General features: G+C 35.5%; 1 protein-coding gene across 15 annotated transcripts in view; it reads right to left on the bottom strand.

The window, feature by feature from the left end:
- The window catches only part of ITPRID1 (ITPR interacting domain containing 1), a 122,062-nt gene that overhangs the window by 55,351 nt on the left and 42,654 nt on the right, over nt 1-24,057 (bottom strand). For all 15 annotated transcript variants that reach the window (XM_078342489.1, XM_035253481.3, XM_078342488.1 and 12 more), the window contains 3 exons: nt 23,821-24,023; nt 20,206-20,780; nt 15,565-15,622 (listed from right to left, as the gene is read on the bottom strand). In XM_078342489.1, the coding sequence (XP_078198615.1) occupies nt 15,565-15,622; nt 20,206-20,780; nt 23,821-24,023 (836 nt within the window). The remainder of the gene's footprint in view (nt 1-15,564; nt 15,623-20,205; nt 20,781-23,820; nt 24,024-24,057) is intronic.

Consider the following 24,057-nt stretch of genomic DNA (forward strand, 5'->3'; position numbering starts at 1 on the left):
GCAAGATGAGTCTCCTGTCTGTTTCCTTCCACTGACCCCGAATGGTGACTACCCAGCCCTTTGTTGTTGCTGCTTTTTTCCCCCAATGCAAGCTTCCAACTATAAACAGCCAACTACAAGGGCAATAACTGTGGTGCCCTACTGGGAACTAACGCAGCCTCTCGTGCAGGCACTGGGTCCTAATACAGGACAGTGAATAAAGCTTCATTACAGAACAATGGAGTTAGCTGCCAGAACCTACAGATTTGAATAAACAACAAATAAGCAACATCTGCTCCAGCATATGTGTATGGTAAAAAAAAGTCACAAAATAAAAGAATTTGTAAATGCCAAAAGCAACACTAAACTGCCAGTGCTACTGTAGAGTGAATTTTTAATTGCACATGCAAAGAGGCAGGCTGTGGGTATTAGTCTCACATATGTCTTGTTGCTGCCAACCTGGGAGTATAGATGAATTTAATTAAATAAGGATTATCCCTTCTCCCCAGTACAATTACTTATTTATAACAATGATAAAATTGCCTAATAAAAAAATTGTAATATTTTAAAAACAAGGCTAGAAAACACCCTGCTTTCTGTATAAGTCGTTCATGGCTGTTTGAGTGTGTCTTTTAAAATTAAGTCTATGCCTACTGCCAAGGAAGAAAAAAAAAAAACAAAACCCTTATCATAAAGCCTGCTGCAGTTAAACAGCCAGAGACTACATTATGGAGAAATATAAAGAAGATACAGAGCAGCATGGGAATTGACTTTCATGGGTGTGTGGAAAATTAAGCAATTGAGCTCAGATTGAGGCCAGGTGACTAAGCCAAGGGACAGGGCCACGGAGAGGTGTTCTCCACCAGTGTTCTGGTCACTGGTGAGCAGTTCCCTTCATGTTGGCCATCCCTCTTCCATATGCACTGGTTCCCTGAAAACGAACAGCACAACCCAAACCAAGCCAACAACAAAAGAGATGGGCACTCTTGTCCCTCTTCTCAGTGATGGCAGAATCCCTTTTTACCTCTACGTTATCAGCCTGCATCATCACGGAGGCCAGTGGTAATAAACCAGGTAGGAAACTAGAGAAAGCAAAGTAGATCCATCTGTAGGATGTTACTACAGAAATCAGTATATTATGAGTCTTGAGATCTCAGTTTCTTTTATCTTTGAGCAATTTTGTTATATAATCACTTTTCCACACTAGGATTCAAGGCAAGTCAGAGTGCTTGACCAGGGGCATTCTCTCAAGGTCAATTCAGAGGGCAACCAGAACCAAAAGACAGTCAAGGGCTCTACGAGTGTGGCCATGGGCAGTTACACAATCATTCTACCTCAGTTTCCTTATCGATGCAGTGGCAGTGGTAAAAATAGAATTCTCCTCCAAAGAAAGATTCCATGAATTAATACGTATAAAGTACCTGGAGCCTCAGTAAGTCACTCAATAAACATTGCCAAGAATTTATAAGGATGCTTTATAAGGCATCCAAATCTGTATCTGTCTCTTCCTGGATGTTAACAACTTTCTATTTATCTACTGGTTTTTTTTTTGTCCTGACACTTATCACAATTATAATTCAATATTAATTGATTTCTTCTGATACTTACAAATTCTATGAGAATAGGGTCTGTTTTCCCTCCATTTGTATCCTCAGAATTCTCTCAGTGTCGATTCAGGGGTCAATCAGAATTAAAGACAGTCAAGGTGTTACACGTGGTTAGGCTTGAGCAGGGCAGGTGAAGGCTCTCCCCCAACCCACTAGAAATGTTGGGTGATGGTTAGGCAATTATTGCATTGCCTCTCTAAAAATGATAATTTGGCAGCACCAAGGAGAGGCCATTTCCTGATGGTCCACACCTGTTAACATCAAACTGTTGATCGAATGCAGGCCCCAGGAAGAAGCAACTTCCTGGGCATGAATGTTGAGAGATAAAAATGGTGACACAATCTTCCAGGTACACTCCACTGGAAAGGGGAAGAAAGCCTGAGATGGGCATGTGTATAATTCCCTGAACAGACCACAGGTGTTCACATCTCAAGGATAAGGAGGGCTCTGCACATGCGGGCAGCTCACCCCAAGGGAAGAATCATGGGAAAGAGGCGGGCTTATAAGGTCCTAGGATTACGGTTACGCATGGCACTTGACCTTCTTTTTCACCTTAAGGTGCCCGTTTGGGTCTCTTCCAAGCACACCTTCCTTTCTTTCCTGTTCCAAGTCATTTTTACTTGTTAAATAAACTTCCATTCCTGCTCTGGAGCTTGCCTTGGGCCCTTTTTCTGCTTTATGCCCCTCAGTAGAATTCTTTCTTCTGAGGAGGCAAAGACTGAAGTCACTATGGACCCATAAGGATAGGCCCGATAACTCGGAATAACTTGGATCTTTGCCACCGGTAACAAAGGGCTCTGAGTGTGTGGCACCCAGAGCAGCATCGAGTGCAGATTCTTGTGCACATACATATCCATTACATATTTGTTGAATGAATAAATTCAGTATGAAAGAAGGACTAGATACGAAATGAAAAGAGTCTGGTTTGAGATTTGGTCCTTCCGGGTGCCAAATTTAGGCAAGTTACTTAATCTGTTGAATTCTAAACTCTAAAAGAGAAATAATAGTGCGATGATTATGTTAAGCCATGAAACTGAAACTACTCATGACACTGAAAATCTTTGTGTCAATGTAATGTGTTACCATATGAAGAGTGAACTGCTCCATAATAATTGTAATTGATCTGAAATATAAAATTAAGCAACAGATTCCATGTATAGTAAGGTAAACCAACTTTCTGAGAGATGTGTATGGAATGTGTGAAAAACTGAAGTAAAAAAATCTGCATTCCTTAGGATTGAATGTAACATGCAAAAATAAAGCACCAGTTCCTAGATTTGAAAGGAATATATAACTGGCCAATATTCAGGATTTACAAATATGGAAGTCTATGCCAATAAAATAATTTAAAATACCATGTAGTATATTTTAAGGACAACCATTAGTACTCTGCACGTACTGCACTGTTGCAGGGTTAAATTGCCATTGTTGAGTTAGAATGGGAACTCTTCTGGCTATAACAAAAAAAGATGACATGGTGATATGGCCAGTGTGGGGAGGCAGTTTATACAGGTAGGGCTTCTTTATGAGGCTGGCATTGTCCTAGACCTGGGGGTGCTGTTAAGTAAGTGTCTTATCATCAAGCGGAGCACAAATGAGCATAAGAGACAAATAGTTATGGTTCCTTCAAATGAGCCCTGTGAAGGTGTCATTTACCAAGGATAGCAATAGCCAAAAGGAAGAGGTCATAGGCAGAGAAAATAAAGGAGGAAGAGAAACAGGCATTGAGTAATGTGTCTACTTGAAAAAAAAGGAGAGTGGGTATTTTTGGTGTTTTAATTAGCATTTCAGACCCTTTGAAATAACACAGAAAGATGAGAGAGAGAAAAAAAGAAAGAGAGAAAGAGAGTAAACATAATCTAGTGTTTAGTGGTAACTGATGAGAAAGAAGACCAACCAAGAGACAGGATACACCCATTGAAAGTTACCTTCTCCAAATCTGCCTGGGAGCAAAAATCCTATTAGCAAAACCTTAATGATTTTCTCTTAATAAATCTGCAAATATATTCAATTTGTGAACATTAACATTTAGGGTCATTTTGTGGAATGATTTTTTATTCTATTTTGGACAAATTGTATGCTAAAAATGAGCAAAATTAGAAAAAAACAGATGCAATCCTATCATCTAGAGATTGCCATTGTTAACAGTGTGAATCATGGATGGATCTAATTATTGATCTATCAATTATCCATCTATCTATCTATCTTTTTTTAATGGGAGGGGTGAGGCTTAGAAACTTGTTAAGAAAATTTAAATCTGCACAATATAAAACATAAAAGGAAGAAAAAATATTACTTGAAACCCATCACCATCAGATGGTCACCAAACTATTAACTGTAGTTTATCTCATATGTAATTTTTATGTGTTATACAGATGATATGTGTAATTTATCATTAGAAAATTAGGAGGTTTTTTTTTTCTGTAGGAGCATACATTTTACTTTATGACTTGGTTTTGTTGCTTAACTATAGGCCTTTAAACCACTATGTCATGAAATACGGTTTGTGTTCTCATTTTTAATGACTGTGTGATAGTCCACTTTATATGTCATTATTTATTTAAACAATCCCCTTTATTGGATGTTTAGGACAGTTATAATTTTTTTTTTTTTTCTGAGATGAAGTCTCGCTCTGTCGCCCAGGCTAGAGTGCAGTGGTGAGATCTTAGCTCACTGCAACCTCTGCCTCTCAGTTTCAGGAGATTCTCCTGCCTCAGCCTCCTGAGTAGATGGGAATACAGGCATCCGCCAGCCACCATGCGCAGCAAATTTTTGTATTTTTAGTAAAGACAGGGTTTCACCAGGATGGTCTCGATTCCTGACCTTGTGATCCACCTGCCTGGGCCTCCCAAAGTGCTGAGATTACAAGCATGAACCACGGTACTCGACCAGTCAGTTCTAATTTTTCACAATTCTCTTATAATTGCCTTACTGAGTTTTTTTTTGCTTTTACCTTTAGTTCAATGTTAAATAAAAGTAATGTGGGCAGGTTGTATTCTGGTTTAATGGAATTTCTTCTGAGATTTAATTGTTAGGATTGAAATTGCTATCAAAATTTGATAGATGCCCTTTACTAGGTTAAGATATCTCTCTTTTATTCTTACTTGCAAAGAGTTTTTATTTGTTCATTTTATTTTTTAAGTATGAATCAATTACATTTTTTTATTTTTCTTTTCTGCACCTTTTAATATTATTTGTTTTCTTTTTTAGAACTGTTAATGTAATATGCTTTATTAAATAATTTTACTGATGTTGATCCATCCTCAAATGTATGAAAAAAACATGGTTCTTGTTAGATGTTAATTTGTAAGAAATCCTTATGTACTTCTACTGTATTTTGTAATTAACTGATAAATTTTTAAGTTTTTTAATATATGTTTTCAATTTTAGATAGCAAAAGCTAATCAGATTAACTGCTATTTTATGCTAAGCTTTAAAAACATTTTCTATTCCAAAATTATATTCATCTACATTTATTTCTGTTTCTTTTATATTTTGAGGGTGTTTTTACATTTAATAATATATCTGAAATGTCATCTCTCTTCAGTTTCTTTTGGTAAAGGGTGATATGGAAATATTTTTTGTCACACATGTTTTTCAAAATCTATCAAGTTGATGATGTCAAGTATTTCCTTTACCTTATGACTATTTATATTTGACAAATTATATTAGTTTTTAATTGTTAAAACATTTTTGATATCTTACACTAAAAACTATTTGTTCAAGTATTAGTATTTTTAAATATTTTACTGCACTTAAATCACCATTAGTTTATTTAAAAATTTTTGCATCTATTTTCATAAGTGAAGTTTTCTGAGACATTTTAGTTAGAATTTCCTATCAGGTTTCTCTAAAATCTAAAATATGCTTGGAACATTTAAAATTATTTGCATTATCTGAAAGACTTACATAAACAAGAAACTACCTCTTTCTTGAAAAACTGAAAGAACCAGTCATATAGCAATTTTTTTCTCATTGCTGTTCTCAGAAGTAATTTCTGATAAACTTAGTTTATGTTTATTTGTTTTTATCCTGTGGTATTAGCTTATTTATTTTTTCTATTATGATATTTTATTAAGTTTTGTTATATATGTGATATGACTAAATATTGGTAATATAGTACCAATAAGAAATTTGATAACACAAAGTTTATATATCTATAAATAAATGACATATGCAAAATATATTTATCTACCTAAATTTCCTTAAATGGTATCAATAGTAATTACCTCTGGTTTTAATTATAATAGTTGTACTGGTATTCCTTTATAATTTAAAAATGGGTTTGCATATTGCATCATTTTATTTTTATATCAGTTACTATATTTATTTTCTTTAATTTTATTTTGATGTTCTAGTTTTGTTTGTATGCATTTTCAGCTTTTTGAAAGCTTTGTGTTTTTTTCCTATAAAAATTTAGTTCTTGGATTTTATTTACCAAATCACTTGTTTCTTCCTTCTACATTATCAATTTCTATTATCTTTATTAATGTCTAACTTCTAATTACGTTTATTTTATTGATTTAATGATGACTTATTGAGGCAAATACCTAATTTATTTTAGTTTTTTCTTCTTTGATATAAAAATAATTAATGCTATGAATTGGCCTCAAATTACTGCTTGTGGTAGAACTCTGTGTTTTATATAAAATGTCTTTATTATTATTCAGGTTATCTGAATTCATAATTTAAAATTACACTTTTCTATACTCTTGTATAGAATGGAAGACCCAGACCTCAAGTACTGGGTTTGTCATTTTGTTACGTTTGTTTGGGGTGGGAAAGTGTTACTTTTACATTTATGATTGAATTCAAATGTTACTGCACTGCATTTATAGCTATAGAAACGTGGCTTATACAGTGTGTGTGTGTGTGTGTGTGTGTGTGTGTGTGTAGACCAGGCACAGTGGCTCATACCTGTAATTCTAGCATTTTGGGGGGTGGGTGGATCACCTGATGTTTGGAGTTCATAACCAGCCTGGTCAACATGGTAAAACCCCATCTCTACTAAAGATACAAAAATTAGCACAGAATGGTGGTGTGTGCCAGCTACTCAGGAGGCTGAGTCAGGAGAACTGCTTAAACCTGGAAGGTGGAGGTTGCAGTGAACTGAGATTGTGCCATTTCCCTCCAGCCTGGCTGACAGAGCAAGACTCCATATAAAAAAATAAAAAATAAAAAACCCCCAAAAATTATAAAATAATCTTTGCATTTACATGTTGTTAGATATTTTAATAAATATTCCAAGAACACTGGCAAATAGTACTCATTTTAATATTTTTCTATTGAGTACATGTAATCAATTATAATATTCATCTTTTTATTCTCTTGTATTATTTTATGCTTGATCTGTAAAAGACAGAGAGGAATATTAAAAGCTCCCCCCACCCCGTCTTTTTTTTTTTTTTGACACAAAGTCTTGCTCTGTCACCCAGGCTGGAATGCAGTTGTGTGATCTCAACTCACTGCAACCTCCACCTCCTGAGTTGGAGTGATTCTCCTACCTCAGCCTCCTGAGTAGCTGGGACCACAGGCATGCACCATCACACCCGTCTAATTTTTGTATTTTTAGTAGAGATGAGGTTTCACCATGTTGACCAGGCCAGTCTCTAAGTCCTGACCTCAGGTGATCCACCGGCCTCAGCCTCCCAAAGTGGTAGGATTACAGGCATGAGCCACTGCGCTCAGCCAAAAGCTCCATTTTTATTGTCTCTACTTCCTACGAAATTGTCAGAATTATTTCTTGTGTAGTATTTTGAAAATAGCATATACACATGGTAACAAAAGGAAACCATTAGAGAAATGCAAATCAAAACTACAATGAGATACCATGTCACACCAGTTAGAATGGTGATCATTAAAAAATCTGGAGACAAGAGATGCTGGAGAGGATGCGGAGAAATAGGAACACTTTTACGTTGTTGGTGGGAGTGTAAATTAGTTCAACCATTGTGGAAGACAGTGTGGCGATTTCTCAAGGACCTAGAAATAGAAATTCCATTTGATCCAGCAATCCCATTACTGGGTATATATCCAAAGGATTATAAATTGTTCTATTATAAAGACACATGTACACGTATGTTCATTGCAGCACTGTTTACAATAGCAAAGACTTGGAACCAACTGAAATGCCCATCATTGATAGACTGGACAGGGAAAATGTGACACATATACACCATGGAATACTATGCAGCCATAAAAAATGATCAGTTCATGTCTTTTGTAGGGACATGGATGAACCTGGAAACCATCATTCTCAACAAACTGACACAAGAACAGAAAATCAAACACCACATGTTCTCACCCATAGACAAGTATTGAACAATGAGAACACATGGACACAGGGAGGAGAGCATCACATGCTGAGGTCTGCAGGTGGGGACTAGTGGAGGGACAGTTGGGGGTAGGGAGTTGGGGAGGGATAACATGGGGAGCAATGCCAGATATAGGTGATGGGGCTGGAGCAGAAAACCACATTGCCATGTATGTACCTATGCAACAATCCTACATGTTCTTCACATGTACCCCTTCACATGTATTGCACAGAACCTAAAGTGCAATAAAATACAAATAAATACACACCCATGCACACACACACAGAAAATTTTAAAATGCCAATTAATTTAAAACGTATCAGTTTTTCTTTTTTTAAGCTACTACCATTAACAATTGCTTATACATTTCTCCAGAAGCAATCTGCATGCCTTTCCCCCAGTATAAATATTAAACAATCATCTGTAACTTAACATCTAACACTGGGACACATTCTGAGAAATGCATACTTAGGTGATTTTCTCATTGTTTGAACATCATAGAGTAGTCTTACACAAATTCAGAAAGCATAGCCTAATGCACACCTAGGCTAGACGGTATGGCCTATTCCTCCCAGGCTGCAAACCTGTACAGCATGCTACTGTACTGAATACTACAGGCATCTATATCACAATCGTAAGTATTTGTGTATCTCAACATAGAAAAGGTACAGTTAAAATACGGTGTCATAATTTTATAGGACCACTGCTATATACATTGTCTGTCATTGACCGAAGCATCATTTGGTGCATAACCATGAATATGCTCTTTTTAATACAAAGGAGTGTATAGATAGACTCTTTTGCATGTAACTTTTTTTTCTCCTTTAACAACTCTGTCTCAAAGACCTTTCCATATGAACACATTTAAATCTTCCTCATTTTAAAAAATGACTGAATTGTTTTGATATAAGGATGTACTATAATTTTTAAAGTAGATTATTATTCTGGGCGTTTAGGCTGTCTCTAGTTGTTTGTTATTATGAAATTATTACAGTAAAATTCTTTATGTGTACATTTGAGTCTATTGGCAGGTCAAGTTACAGAACTGGAATAAATACATTAAAAGTTGCATTCATTTAAAATTATGAGAGATTGCCAGGTTACACTTTAAAGTAATTACAAAAATTTAAATTTCAACCAACAGTGGGTGAGTGTCAGTTTCACGTTTTTACTATTACTTTGTATTATTTAACTTTTAATTATTAGCTAATGTAATATGTGAAAAGGTAAAGTCAATCTTATTTTACCATTTTTGTGGAGCTTTTATAGTTCTTCTTTGAACTGCCTAAGTATTTCCATTCCCCATATCCAATAAGATCTTGTTTTTCTTATTTATTTGTAGGGGCTTATTTACAAATTGATGAAGTCAGCCTTTATATTTCAGATGTTAACTACTTGGTATGTAATAATGCATAACTGTTTTGTCTTTGTTTTTTTTTTTTTTGTTTGTTTGTTTTTTCTTTTTTTCATACAGAGCCTCAATCTGTCTCCCAGGCTGGAGTGCAGTGGTATGATCTCAGCTCACAGCAACTTCCACCTCCCAGATTCAAGCAATTCTCCTGCCTCAGCCTCCTGAGTAGCTAGGATTACAGGCATGTGCCACTATGCCCAGCTAATTTTTGTATTTTTAGTAGAGACAGGGTTTCACCATGTTGGCCAGGCTGGTCTCAAACTCCTGACTTCAAGTGATCTGCCCACCTCTGCCCCCCAACGTGCCAGAATTGTAAGGTGTGAGACAGTGTGCTCAGTGAAATTGTTAATTCTTAAATGAAATTTTGATAAATTTTTGAAAACCTTTTTTATTTTTAATATTTTCTTTCATTTTTAAGTATGCATTATTAGATTTTAATATTATAATCCCTGATTAGTTTTTGTCTATATCTCACTTATTCTAGGTTCAACCTTTCACAATTAACCTTCCCTAGAAAGTTTGTTGTAATAAAATAATGTAACCAAATCATTATTGTACATTTTTATTTTGTTTTTTTAATCTCAATTTATTTGTAACATTTTATTTGTTTCAAAAGCCCTAACAATAATCAAACTTTAATTGTATGTTGTATTGGTTTTATTACCTGAGTTCACCTTTTCCATATTTTATTAATATGAAGCAGGGTTCTCTTAACTCCTGGTTTCAGTCTGTGGCCTGTTAGGCACTGGGCCACACAACAGGAGGTGAGCAGTGAGTGGGCAAGTGGGAGTTACCGCCTACGCTCTGCCTCCTGTCAGATCAGTGGTGGCATTAGATTCTCACAGGAGCACAAATTCTATTGTGAATTGCACATGCAAAGGATCTAGGTTGTGCACTCCTTATAATGATCTGAGGTGGAATCGTTGAAACAGTAAGAGTCCAACTGCAGCCTCCTCTTACATTTATGTAGTATTTCTTGAATCTGTCTTATTGACATTTTGTTTATTATACTCATTTCTTTTTCTTTTCCCACTTAGTTCTTAAATAGTTTCTCACACATCTCCTAGTTTTCGGTCATTTTTATGCATACACCAGTCTGTCTCTTACTAATTTTATTGTATTTTAAAAATTATATTTTAATTTAAAAAAGTAGCTGGGCATGGTGGTGTGCACCTGTGGTCCCAGCTACTTGGGAGGCTGAGGCAGGAAGATCTCTTGACTCTAGGAGTTCAAGATTGTAGTGATTTAGGATTGTACCACTGCACTTCAACCTGGGCTAGCAAGTGAGATCCCTATCTCAAAAATCAAACAAACTATACACACACACACACGCATATATACATGTATGTAAATTTTTATCAGCATTTTGCTCTACCTCTCGTTTTTTGTAAAGGATGCTTTACATCCTTATTTTTTCATTCTACTTAAAGTTATATTGTACCACTTCATGTAAAATGTAGAAGTCTTGTAGGTATATTTGTTCATTAACCAATTCCCTTATCCTTTATGCTATAAATTCTCAAGTATAACACCAACATACGGTATAAAACACTACAATACACTGACCATCTTTGGTCTAAAGAACCTCCTTTAGCAATGCTTACATTACATTGGTGCTGGTAATGAATTATTTTCTTTTGTTTGCCTGAAATTTTATCTTTATTGATGAAGGATACTTTTGCTGCATGTAGAATTCTGGCTCATAGTTTACCATCTTCTGGTCTCCATTGTTTCTAATGAAAAGTCTCCTGTCATTCAAATCTTTATTCCCCTGTATTCAATATGTCATTTTTATGTGCTTGCTTTAAATATTTCCTCTTATCTTTGATTTCTATCAGATTGATCCTAATATTATTTAGGTGTAGTTTTCTTTGTAATTTCTTTGTAATTATCCTACTTAGAGTTTGTTGGCTTCTTGAATCTGTAAATGTAAATCTTTGAGCAAAAGTAGAAAATTTCTTACCATTATTTTTTCAAATATTTTTTTCCACAGTTTTCTCTGTCCTTCCCTTCTCAGACTGCAACTGCATGTGTTTGACCTTTAATATTGCCTCACAGGCTTCTGAAACTCAGATAAGTATTTTTTATAATTTTCAAATCTTTTTCCTGATCTTCAGATTGTTGGATAATGTCTATAGATATATTAAAATTCACCAAGTATTTCTTTCACTGTTTCCAATGTGATGTTAAATAAATATTGAATTCCAGAAATTATAGTTTTTATCTATAGAATTTACATTTTATTATTTGTTATAATTCTATTTTTCTTTTTAGATTTTCTATCTTTTCATTCACTGTAAGCATATTTTCGTCTATATCCTTCAGCATAATTATAATAATCTCTCTATCTACTGATTAGAATGTCGGGTTTTCTCATGGTTTGTCTTCAGTAATTGCCATTTTCTGGCATATGAGTTATATTTTCTTATTTCTTCATGTGTCCAGTATATTTTTATTATTCCTGAATATTGTGAATGGCGTGTTGTTTAAGGAGGCAGGGAACTTGGCTGGAACCACACTGCAAATGAAAATCTCAGTTCACTCCTTTTAGTCTTAACAGATTCTTAAAGTCTTTTTCCTCCTTCTCTTTTCAACTGTTACCATTGCCTCAAATTTTCTTTTCTAATTTTTTTAACTAGTACGACTGCTACTTCCCTTTTTTCATTTTTCTTTTTCTTTTCTTTTTTGGAGATGGAGAATCACTCTGTCACCCAGGCTGGAGTGCAGTGGCATAATCCTGGCTCACCACAACCTCTGTCTCCCAGGTTCAAGTAATTCTTCTGCCTCATCCTCCCAGTATCTGGGATTATAGGTACCCAACATCATATGTGGCTAATTTTTGTATTTTTAGTAGAGGCAGGGGTTCACCATGTTGGCCAGGCTGGTCTCAAAATCCTGACCTCAAGTGATCCACCCACCTCGGCCTCCCAAAGTGCTGGGATTACAGGTGTGAGCCACTGCACCCAGCCAAGACTGCTACTTTCTATTAGAGTTTTAGGATGGTGTCAACTGGAACCTATTTTCAAGCTAAAAGACTTTTAAAAAACAGGACAGTCACCCAGTGCCATTCCTTCCTTCTATGTGTTGAAACCCCCTCCATTCTCTGCCCCCTTTTGGTCACTCTGCAGTACCTTTAATGTAAGAGTTTTAAAAATATTTTGTCCAGAGTTTATGATTATTCTCTGTGGGCTGATTGGCACATTAGGATTTATTTAACATCAGAAACATAATCAAGCATTGTATATTTTATCTGAAAGGAATCTGCTCATTAAAGATGATTTTCTTATATAGATGCAATGTCCTCATACAACTCACTGAGAATATTCATTACTAAGGATTTACCATGCTTCTTTGTAATCATTCTTTTTTTTAGTGGACATTTATTCAGAATAACTTCTGATTTTTGAACTGCTAAATCTTATAATTTTGCTTGGTTTGATGATTTTATAAGGTGACAGGGAGGCATATCTTATCCAATTTGATAGCTAAGTGAGATTCTCTTGGAAATGATTACCTTATCATGTTAGTATCGTTCTGCAGTAGATTCATCTTTTTAATCCCTAAGTGGGCTTTTTACCGAGAATTGTCTGCAATTTTGCCCACAATATATAACACACAAAGTCCTCAAGTCTTATAGAATATGAATGATAGACCTCTTCTCCTCTTCTTCTTTTTAAATAGCACTATTATATATTTCCTTTTTTCCCTTATATTCCCTTGTCATTTAAGTGATATTTTATTTTTTGGGGGCTCAGAAAGGGTAGTACATTTGTGGCCTTGGCTCCCAATTTTCTATATGAAGTCAATTTGTTCAGTTCAATTAGGAAATGATTAAACATAATTTTTCTGCTAGTATGTGGAGTATTGCACATGAGAATAGGCAATACAGTCTTAATATTGGTTTTTAACAACATTTTAAAGGTATTTGAAGAGTTCATCATGGACCTTCATGTGTGTGTAAAACAACTATTTACTATCTCTCCTGATTCTGTGGGCTGGCTAGTTCAGTGTGGTTTTTGCTTGGATTCTCTCATGCAGTTGCATCAGATGGCACCTGGGCTAGAGTCTGAAAGTTTGACTGGGCTGGACCTCAAAAATGGCTTATTCACATGGAACTCATGCAGCACTGTCCACCAGAGAGTCTACATGTGGCATCCTCATGTCACTTGGGCTTCGCACAACACAGGGGCTGGGTTCCCAGAGGGAATGTTCCAAGAGGAGATATCTCAAGAGCCAGGAAGCAGCTGAGTGAGTGGCACCAGAACTAGCACAACATCACTACTGCCATAATATTTTGGTTCTCCCTCATAGGTAGGTGGGTGTTGAACAATGAGAACACATGGACATAGGGAGGGGAGCATCACACACTGGGGTCTGTAGGAGGGGGCCAAGGGAGGGACATCGGAGGAGTGGGCAGGTTGGGGAGGGATAACATGGGGAGAAATGCCAGATATAGGTGACCAGGGGATGGAGGTAGCAGACCACATTGCCATGTGTGTACCTCTGCAACAATCCTGAATGATCTGCACATGTACCCCAGAACCTAAAGTACAAAAAAAAAAATAGTCTATGTGCTTTCATCTTTAAAATAAAGTAATTCTTTTGTACTTTGAGGAAAAAAAAATGCATGTATACATATCTCAAACTGATTACACATACACACATATAATTATCATATATGTATGGTAATTTACTTTTCCCATTAATTGAACTAGTTTTACATATTTATTCTCAGTCTTATGTTTGTTTAGGTTAAAAATACTATTTTTGAAAGTGACAAAATCACATTTGCTGTACTATAATTCAGATTTTACCTGTTAGGCTCACCTTTACCTACCTTACTTTGCTCTCTCAATTTGAGATTAAATGTAGATTAGTAATTTTTGTCTAACTTCCCAAATAATTTTTTGGAACAACTGGGGCAACTTACATGGTATTAATTGACCTCTTAAAAGAATGTCAAGAAAAGCAGTTCCTATTGGCAAGGGGACCTTCAGCTTCATTGAGAAGAATTCAATTAGATGGAAAACAGATGCTTATTTTCATCTTATAAGCCTCAATGCAGGTTATGTGGTAATTACTTCAAAGAGCAGGATAACAATTTATGTAATCAGCAGGACCCTATAATTACTAATGCATAATTTCTAAACAGCATTTAGCAAAATGAGGCCCATACATACACTTTGTAATGAAAAAGATGTGTTTGACACAGCACTAAATTAAATTAAAAATTTGCATATTTTCTTCCAGGAAATGCACCAGCTTCATCTGCTGTATTTTGGTGGACTAATTCTGCCGAATTCTAACTTCTTAAAAGACCATGGAAATACTAATTATGATGACAAATGAATGAGGGAATAAAGACCAGGATTAGAAAAGAGTTTCATTCTCTGTTGTTCAGGATGATAAAGCATCATGCCAAGAGAAGACTTGCAAAGCTACATGTAGGGAACCTCTCTGTCCACTGAGAGTTTAACATTAAGATTACACAAAATTTAGAATATAAGGGCCAGCAGAGAACTTAAAATTATCTGTACTTATTTCTTTATTTCAGTTGGAAAAACTGAGACCCAGTTAAATGAAACTGTTTGTACACTATGAAGCAGTTGGTAGAAGGAGTAAAAAAGTACACCCCTCCTGCAGTAAGGCTCAGTCTAATGAAATTCATTCCACTATGGTAGTCAGATCATATAGAATTTGTGCCAGGCAAGCCACACACGCAATTAGCTCCAGGGATATTGAACATTTCTGTGGTCTTTAAAAATGTACACGTATATTTGCATTGCTAGTAGTTTTTTTGTTTTGTTTTGTTTTTTGAGATGGAGTTTTGCTCTTGTTGCCCAGGCTGGAGTGCAGTGGCATGATTTCAGCTAGCTGCGACCTCCACCTCCCGGGCTCAAGCGATTCTTTTGTCTCAGCCTCCCAAATAGCTGGGATTACAGGTGCACACCACCGTGCCAGCTAATTTTTTTGTATTTTTAGTAGAGATGGGGTTTTACCATGTTGGCCAGGCTGGTCTTGAATGCCTGACCTCAGGTGATCCACGCGTCTCAGCCTCCCCAAAATGCTAAGATTACAGGCATGAGTCACAGCACGTGGCCTGCCAGTAAATTTTTAATATCTCAGGAGATGCGTGAATGTAGAGTATCTTCTAAAGATAATTTAAGCTCTGTACATATGAAGAAAGTTAAGTACCAGTTATTTACATTCTGAAAGACCACTGATGAGATCACACACCTTGATGAATTCTTACCTACAATTCCTGAGGTCACGTCAAGGGGATTACCAGTCTCTTCCTCAAAGCTCTGGACCTAAGATATCAAAATGCATCAATCTCGTTAGAATTTTTTTGTAATAAATTCACTTATTTTAATCAACATATAATGAGTGTCTACTGGCAACTGACAAGAGGAATATGTGAGTTCCTGAATTCAAATAACTTACAGTCTGCTGGGAGGATGTAGCAGGGACAAGGTATCCATGATAAAGATTCAAAGAATTAAAGAAGTTCAGGAAAGGGGAAGATCACATCTGGATGGGAGGATCAATGCTCCTTCTGGAAGATATGCAGTTGAAATAAATTTAAATAATAATGTTTCTATTCTAGATTTTAGTTTTTGCTTCCAAGAAATTTAAGTATATTTGGAGAAAGCAAGTTAATTGAGGCTTGATAAATTTACAGAAAGTAATTCAGAAAATTTAGTTGCTATATAGTGCTTAGACATATTTTTTAAAGTTTAGTTTCCAAATTGCTAGAGCAAAATTAATTTTTGAAATTTTAAAATAAAGTAATAAATACTACTGTATTATAAAGTTATCGTTAAACAAAATAATGCATATTGCTTTTAAAATAGCAATATAGCTTATTATAGAAACGTGATACTTAGGAAAAGAAGGTTAAAAAAAAAACAGGGCTGAGCTTCATGGTTCATGCCTGCAAGCTCAACACTTTGGAAGGCCAAGGTGGGAGGATCACTTGAAGCCAGGCATTTAAAACCTAGTGAGACCCCAACATAGTGAGACCCCATCTCTACAAAAAATAAAAAGAAGGCAAGAAAACAGTTACTGTTACTCCAAAAACATATTGAAGTATTTCTTTGCAATTTTTTTTTTAATACATTTATTCTGGATATTGTCATGTAGTCAAATTTTTTCACTGAAAAATCTGAAGGGGGTACTTTTATCCCACATCATAAGATTTCTTTAAAAACATCATCTTAATGACAGGACAATAGGCTGTTCTCAGGAAGTACATTAGTTTACTTAACAATTCTCCCACTGTTGGAAGGTTTTCTAAATTTTGCAATTACAAATAATGCTGAGGTGCATTTCAAAAGTTATAACTTTTGAAATGTTCCCCACTTAAGATGTTGACTGACATTGCTTAATAATATGGTTAATGTTCTCACATGTGACTCTACAGAACAGGATACTTATATGCAAACAGGAGGGAAAGCTGAAAATTATTTATTATGGATATGAAGAAATATCCTACCTTGAATTTACAATTGTACCAATTTTACAAGTATCAAATTCACTTGTTCATAATTCTATTTATACACGTCATATTATGTACTTGGACTTGATATTTGAATACTGAAAGCTGAATTAAAGGACATAGACATTTTAAATATCATGGTACATACGGCCATAAATGACCTCCAGGAATAAACTAGAGATCATGAGGATAGAGCTCAACTGTAATAAGAAATATTTCATCTGTCTTTTTAATCTCTCATCTCTTTTTTTTAAAATAAGTTATGCTACACTAGTAACCTGTTAGACCTACTTCTTAGCATTATTTTCACTGAGGTTGGTAATGCAAATCAGTGCACATCATATGCATTTTCAAATGTAAAAAAATGTCTTTGCAATGACCATATCATGGAGAAAAATCCACTTGTGGCAATGTGAAGCATGTGTTTGTCTTTTGAAAAAAAAAAAAAGAAAAACGCCCCGTTAATTTAAAATGAAAGCCAGGTGTATTTCTGGGCTATTCTGCCTGAGCCAAACTTATAAACTAATAAAAAATAAAATAAAGAAATAGTTATAACTTTTGAAATATTCCCCACTTAAGATGTTGACTGACATTGCTTAATAATATGGTTAATGTTCTCACATGTGACTCTACAGAACAGGATACTTATATGCAAACAGGAGGGAAAGCTGAAAATTATTTATTATGGATATGAAGAAATATCCTACCTTGAATTTACAATTGTACCAATTTTACAAGTATCAAAATCACTCAATGTATTTGGGAATTTAAAAAGAGTGGGGCTGAACTCAATTTTACTAAGTAAAATTAAACATAAACTATGTTGACTTTTACATTAGAAATCTATGCACAATTTTGATGAAATTATACTTTTGAGAAGTGAGACAAATATTGCCAAATTCAGCTTTTAGTAGGACTTTAGGGAAAGCATCATTGGTTGATCTGGAGACAAAATTTGGTTAATCATACTTGAAATTCTGATAGCTAGATATTTAAGTACATTGGCTCTTGTTTTAAATGCCATGAAAATCTTCCAATTTCACACATATTTTTCATTTCTTATAATTGGATTTTAAAATTTAACATTGAAAAATAAATATTAAATTTGGCATTGGCTTCTGTTTAAGATGCAATCTCCCCAAGCTTCATTTACTCATCCACTCGTATTGAGTGAAACAAATATTTTTTCCCCAGTGAGAAGGTAATATTTTATATGCACTTTTTATTAAAATAAAATTCAAATAGCATGTTTCTTTTCTATCATTTTTAGGACTATCTCTGCCTTACATACACATACAGTCTCTCACACACACAAATCCTAGAAAATAATAACACCACAAACAAAGCCGACTATGAAGTTTGACAGAATATTCTGTGTTTCTATGAAAGCCATCCTTAGATTAAATTAATACTGTCAAATTCTTTAACAAATATTTACTTTATTTATCAAATATTTAACAAATATTTACTAAGTACCTACTATGTGCTAAAGAAACATGTGAATTTGTTTTCTTTATTTTGGTGTCTGAGAGTGTTTCTACTGTCTCCCCAGATACATACTAATATGTAGTTTTTTTCTTGAATAATTGTAATTTTAAAATTCTTGAAAGTATACCAATCAAGAACTAACACTCTTTTCTTATTTATTTACATAAAATTTGATAAATTTGGTATTTGTCCATCCCTGTACTCTGACATTTAGACAGCATACTATGAATATTATTTTCCTCTAAATCAGTCTAGTTTGAAGCAGAAGAACCTTGAAGGACAATAGAGTCTGATGAAGCTTGGCAATGAATTAGAGTTTGGTGAAACATTTTGTTTGGGTCCTAGCTAATAGCAGATTGATTTGACATTATTTATAGTAATTTAACTATTGGTTTGGTAATTAATCTTTGCAAGGTTAAGATTTAAAAAATCATTTTTTTAGTGCCTTCTCAGTTTATCCTCGAGTCAGGGTATTTCACCAAAGGTATGTGTTTTCCCTTTTTTTATAATTGTTATTTATTTTAATGCCACTATTTAAATTCAGTTTAACATTTTAAGGTTCTTTAATTTTTATACAAGGCATATATGTACAAGAACATACATATACATAAATAGATATTAGGAACATTAAATTAACACCTACATATTTTGAAGTAATTTTTATATCTTTGTGGGATGAAGATATGCCAATAATCATATTCACCTGACTCAATCCTATTCTTTTAAAATTATGGTTAAGCCTTACTTTCTACAAATTTCATTATCCTTTCAGCCCCAGGCTGGCTAAGAATGGCTTTACTTGCTCCTGGAATACTGGAAAACATGTCTGTATAGTAATGTACAGGGTATGTCTAGGGCTGCCTCTGTGCCTACCATCTTATGGTTTCAGTGCCCATCCTTGCCACTTCTCAGTAGCTCCCTTTCCAAGGCAGATTCTGTTACCAGTTCTGTGCACATAGAGAGCTCAATGGAGAAGTAACTCTATTTTGGAATTTGCATGTGAATATTCTGCCCTACTTTTGGGTAATTTAGATGAAAGGAGAGAAAAGCCTTGTTCTTCCTTTGTAATTACTTATTTGTAATTATATTACAAATAACAGAGTTAACAACAAGTTAATTCTCCATCCTAGTTGCCATTATGAATAGACAAATGAGTGGACATTTATATGTATTTGAAAAGAAAAAAACTCTCAGAAGTACAAGTGAGAATGTCATCTAAATGAAGGTAAAAACTAGTGTAAATGAATGAAGGTGGAGATAAAGGAGCAAAAAATGTGTGTGAAATGAAGGTCGGGTTATGTGAAAATCAGTACTTCCCAAAGCAAACAAATAAACAGCATACTAACACCCTGAAATCAAAATCAAACCCAAGTCCCTAGAGCTGTGTTAAGCATTGTGGGGGAAATATTTCCAACACACATCTTTGGTCCTAAAGGAAATGAGAGTCTTTTGAGGAAGATAGCATTGACACACACTCAATCTCTAACATAAAGAGCTCACACTGCTAAAGCCATGAGAACAGAGGACAAGTAGTCAAGGCAGGTTTCACTGAGTGGGAAGTAGCTGAACTGATTCTCAAAGAAGATAAAACACAAAAAGTTAGAGTAGATAAAAAGCATACTGAGGTACATAAAACAATTGAGCAACACCAGAGTCAGAAATGACCCATGGACTCAACTGTGAGCAAGAAAAAGGACAGACATTGGAGAAAGCAAAGGCTGGTTTCCTACTAGGTTATTTTCAACAAAAGCAACTAGAGTGACTTTAAATCACTGAACTGACTCAGAACACTAAGATGTAATGCTGAGGATTTAAAAGATGAAGTGGTGAAATCAGGGTTGGAAAACAAGGGTGTCATGGTGTAGGTTATTTCCCTTAGGAAGGTGGGCACATTGGTACAGCACTGACCTCTTCCATTTCAAACGACTCTGGTCCTTTACCCGCAAGACGAGACAAGCTCTTGAGCCTGTTAGTTTGAAATAAGTTCTCCTTCTGAGTTCTTGCCTTGACTGACTCCTCAGACTCACAGGAAGGAGGAGCCTGTTTGGCCAACGTAGATGAGCAAGCCCACTGCTTGCCCAGAAGATCACAAGGAGGATGATGAGGTAGCAAATCATCACAGGCTTGGAGAGACTGATGTTCTACTGACTGAGATAAATTATTTTTCTTGTGGTTCATTGAGGTTGCTGCTAGCTCTGCTCCACACTCCCATGGTTTTGTGAAGGAGATAAAAAACTCATCTTTCATCTTGAAGGACTCTGATGCCTCTGGGCTACAGTTCCTCCTGATGTCCTGCTTTGAAGCTCTCCTCAAGAGTTTACCCATTCTTCTGCGATGCTCTTTGGCCACACTCACTGAGGTTCTTTGCACACTTTCTCCTCTAGTTTTCTCTTCAGCTCTGTTTTGCAGGATGCTGACATCATTCAGCAAAGAGGAGAAGGCATTGGTTACATGGTCCAGGATTTCCAGCTGTCGGAAACGGCCTGCACAACATAAGAAACACAAAAGTTTTAGACTGGGTCTTTTTGCTGAAACAGTATTAATGTAGTAAAAACTGAAGGGTCAGTTAACATAACATTTTCGAGATGGGAAGGACTTTAGGCTCTTGAAATTCAAGTTTTTCTCAGTATATACCATTGCTATTATGGAGATGATCTCCCTATGTAATGAGATTTTACTGTGTTATGGGGAAAGTGAACAGCTTTTATATTTAGTTGAACACACAGAACTATACAGATTTATACATGCCTATAGTTCTTTTGTGTTAAGTATTAAAAACTGTAGGCATGGGTGAATCTGTGTCTAACATGTATTAAAGAGTGAAGCTAGTGCTATCAGCGTGAGGCTACCTAAATATTTCTCCATAGCTCTATGTCATGTAGATCCCTGCCATCAATTTTATTATCCCTATCCATATTCTCACCTGAGATTGTAGAAAGATCATGGCATATAGAGTCAGAAGGCCTGGATCCAAATTCCAGGTCTAACATTCACTGGATATTTGAGCTCAGAATAAAATAATTAATAGATATACAGTGCTAGATCCATGCTGGGCACATAGTAAATTGCCAGTCTTTTCATCTCTCGTGTATTTTCACATCTGTCATGAACACTAAAGCAACATTGTGAAGACACAATGCCATATAAGTTTCAGTGGTTAAAATGGTGATTATAAATGAGCAAGACCCAGGAAAGGAATATATTCTCTTCAGTCTTTCCAGAGAAGACAGTCATTAATGTAAAAACCCATTTGTTCTTCAAAACAAACCAGCTCCTCAACTTGTTAAGGCTTTCTGGATGATCTGGCCTCAATACAGTCAATACTGTATTGACTTAATTAGCATATGGGAGAGACCAAATGCAGCAAAGGCTAATGTGAGAACATACTGCCAGTTTGCAAAAAAAAAAAAAAAAAAAGGTGGAAAATATTTTTGGTGTCTCAAGATAATAAAACCACTGTAATATAAATGTAATGTTTTGTTTGTATTGCTCAGCCTTCTCTTAATCACAGTGATCGCATGTGGGTTGCATAACTCAGTGAAGGTCAAGGACGTAGATAGGCTAGGATGCTATTCTCTGTTGTGTTTGCACCATCACAGCAATGTCCCTAACTCTCTTGAGCCAGTGCCTACCTCTTTCATTTACCTAAAAGAAGAAATATTGACTAATCATCTTTCTAAATGTGATAGATTTCTCACAGAGGACTGTGATATTTTTCCAAGACCTATAGGAATTGTGGGGATTCTAGATGTTTCAGAATAATTCTCATTGCATTTACCCCCTTCATTAAGCTGTAGTTGAAACTAAATCTCTTTTGTGATCCAGAGGGTACAACTGAATCATAATTCATCTTTTATGGTTGCCTTATATCCATCCATGGCAGGTTTTTATATTAGACTAGGACAAAACCTATCAATTAAATTGGTTAAGTCAATTCAGACAACACAATAGTCTGAAGTGTAGGATAAGAGTTTTATTTTTGCCTTTGGGTAGATTAAACAATGGACTAATTGATTCTCATCTCCCAAATTTAAACATTTCATATTGACTTTGAATGAGATATAATTTTCCATTCTATCTGTTGAACAGCCAACTAGCTTTATTATTGTTTGTTTTATATTTGACCTTCTCCGCTTCCTTGAATCAAGTGTTATGTTGCAGAAATATGAGTGCATCAGGGATCACAGAATAAGGGGCCAACTCCTAGTTTCTCTATAATCCATATGTCAATTTATTTGTGAAATGTTTACTTCATAGAAGCTCAAACACTACTCAAATATGGTGTTATTATTCTCCTGAAATAAAGAATTGATCAAAGAATTTGCATTTTTGTGCTGCTTGCAAAAAGATAACAAAGAGCAACATCAACTGTATCTAAAAAGTAAAGAAACACTACATTGCAACACCTTCAGCTTTACATACTCTTTTAAAAATAATATCATTGCTGAAGTTTTGAGACCCATTTTACCCACATGAAAACGGGAGAAACAGGAGCTAAAATGAGAACTCCAAGTGAAGTCCCTGTTCCAGATAATTGCTTGAGAAAAACACTTTGTCTCACATGACTTTTCTTTTAGTGAATCTGTTTATTTAAAATACTTTATTTGAGAATCAGAATTTTGTCATTTTCCCCCTCAGAATTCCTCAAATGCTGTACTATAGAGAAGATCTTCCTCAATGCTTCTCCAAGAGGCCTTTTGTATTTAAATGGTTTTAAAATGCTACACTGCATCGCTTCTAGGAGACTGAAAGTGCACCTTAGCATATTAAATCAATCCTGTAGTAAAGAAACCTATTGAACTGCAAAGCATCTTTCCCCCACAGTACAGGCACCCCCAAGAACATCCTTAGTAATGTCCTAGAGAAAAAGATTGTATCAGCTGAAGAAATATAGCAACATACCTGATTTCTTCTAAGGTTTAGACATAGTTACATCAGGAGGCATGGCAGATTAATAATTATCACTTATAGCTCAAGATGTAAACGATAGTATTCTAAATCTCATAGATGAGGAAACTAGGGTTTCACCTAACGACTCATGATAATCCTTGTCAGATTCTGGTTACTCTGTCTCCTGGGTATGTGGCTATGGTACATATTAGTGCTGCTCACCACTACTGCCAGCTTTCCTCCTTCTGGGTGATTGGTAGTGTACATTCTCACCCTCTTGGACTTAGGTGTGGCTATGCGACTTAGAAATGTGTCTAAGTTACAAGCAGAGGATTTAAGAGCTGAGTGTCATTCTCCATTTCTCCCTTTCCCTGTCATTGCAACTAGTGAGGTTCTAGATTAGAGGCCAGATTCCTGAGTGAGGCCAACATGGAGCAAATAGAAACTTCTTTCTCCCAAACATACCAACTTCCAATGACATATAGGATGCCCAAGAAATCTATCTTTTGTGTGTTAAGTCACTGGAATAGAGGGTTTGTATGCTACTTCACACAATCTCCTCACCTACACTGTGGCCCCCGTGCCGATTCATTGCCAATGCTGAGATGCCAATGCCGCAGGGACCTTGCTTACCATACAAGGTGGGGTTCTCAATGTCCATTCGCTGCTTTTGAGCTTCAAGAAAAACACGGATGTTGATACCTCTAGCTGATGAGCCACAACCAAGGAATCTGGCTGGGATTTGAGTGCAGATGTCTGGCTCATCAGCACCAAACCCCAGATCCAAGAGAATCTCCACTGGATCTTTCTCCCAAAATTCCAGCCATTCAGGAATGCTGTATTAAAAATATGAATATCTTTCTGTTAACC

Source organism: Callithrix jacchus, chromosome 11 (assembly GCF_049354715.1).
Source record: "Callithrix jacchus isolate 240 chromosome 11, calJac240_pri, whole genome shotgun sequence".
In the NCBI taxonomy this organism is placed as follows: domain Eukaryota; kingdom Metazoa; phylum Chordata; class Mammalia; order Primates; family Cebidae; genus Callithrix; species Callithrix jacchus.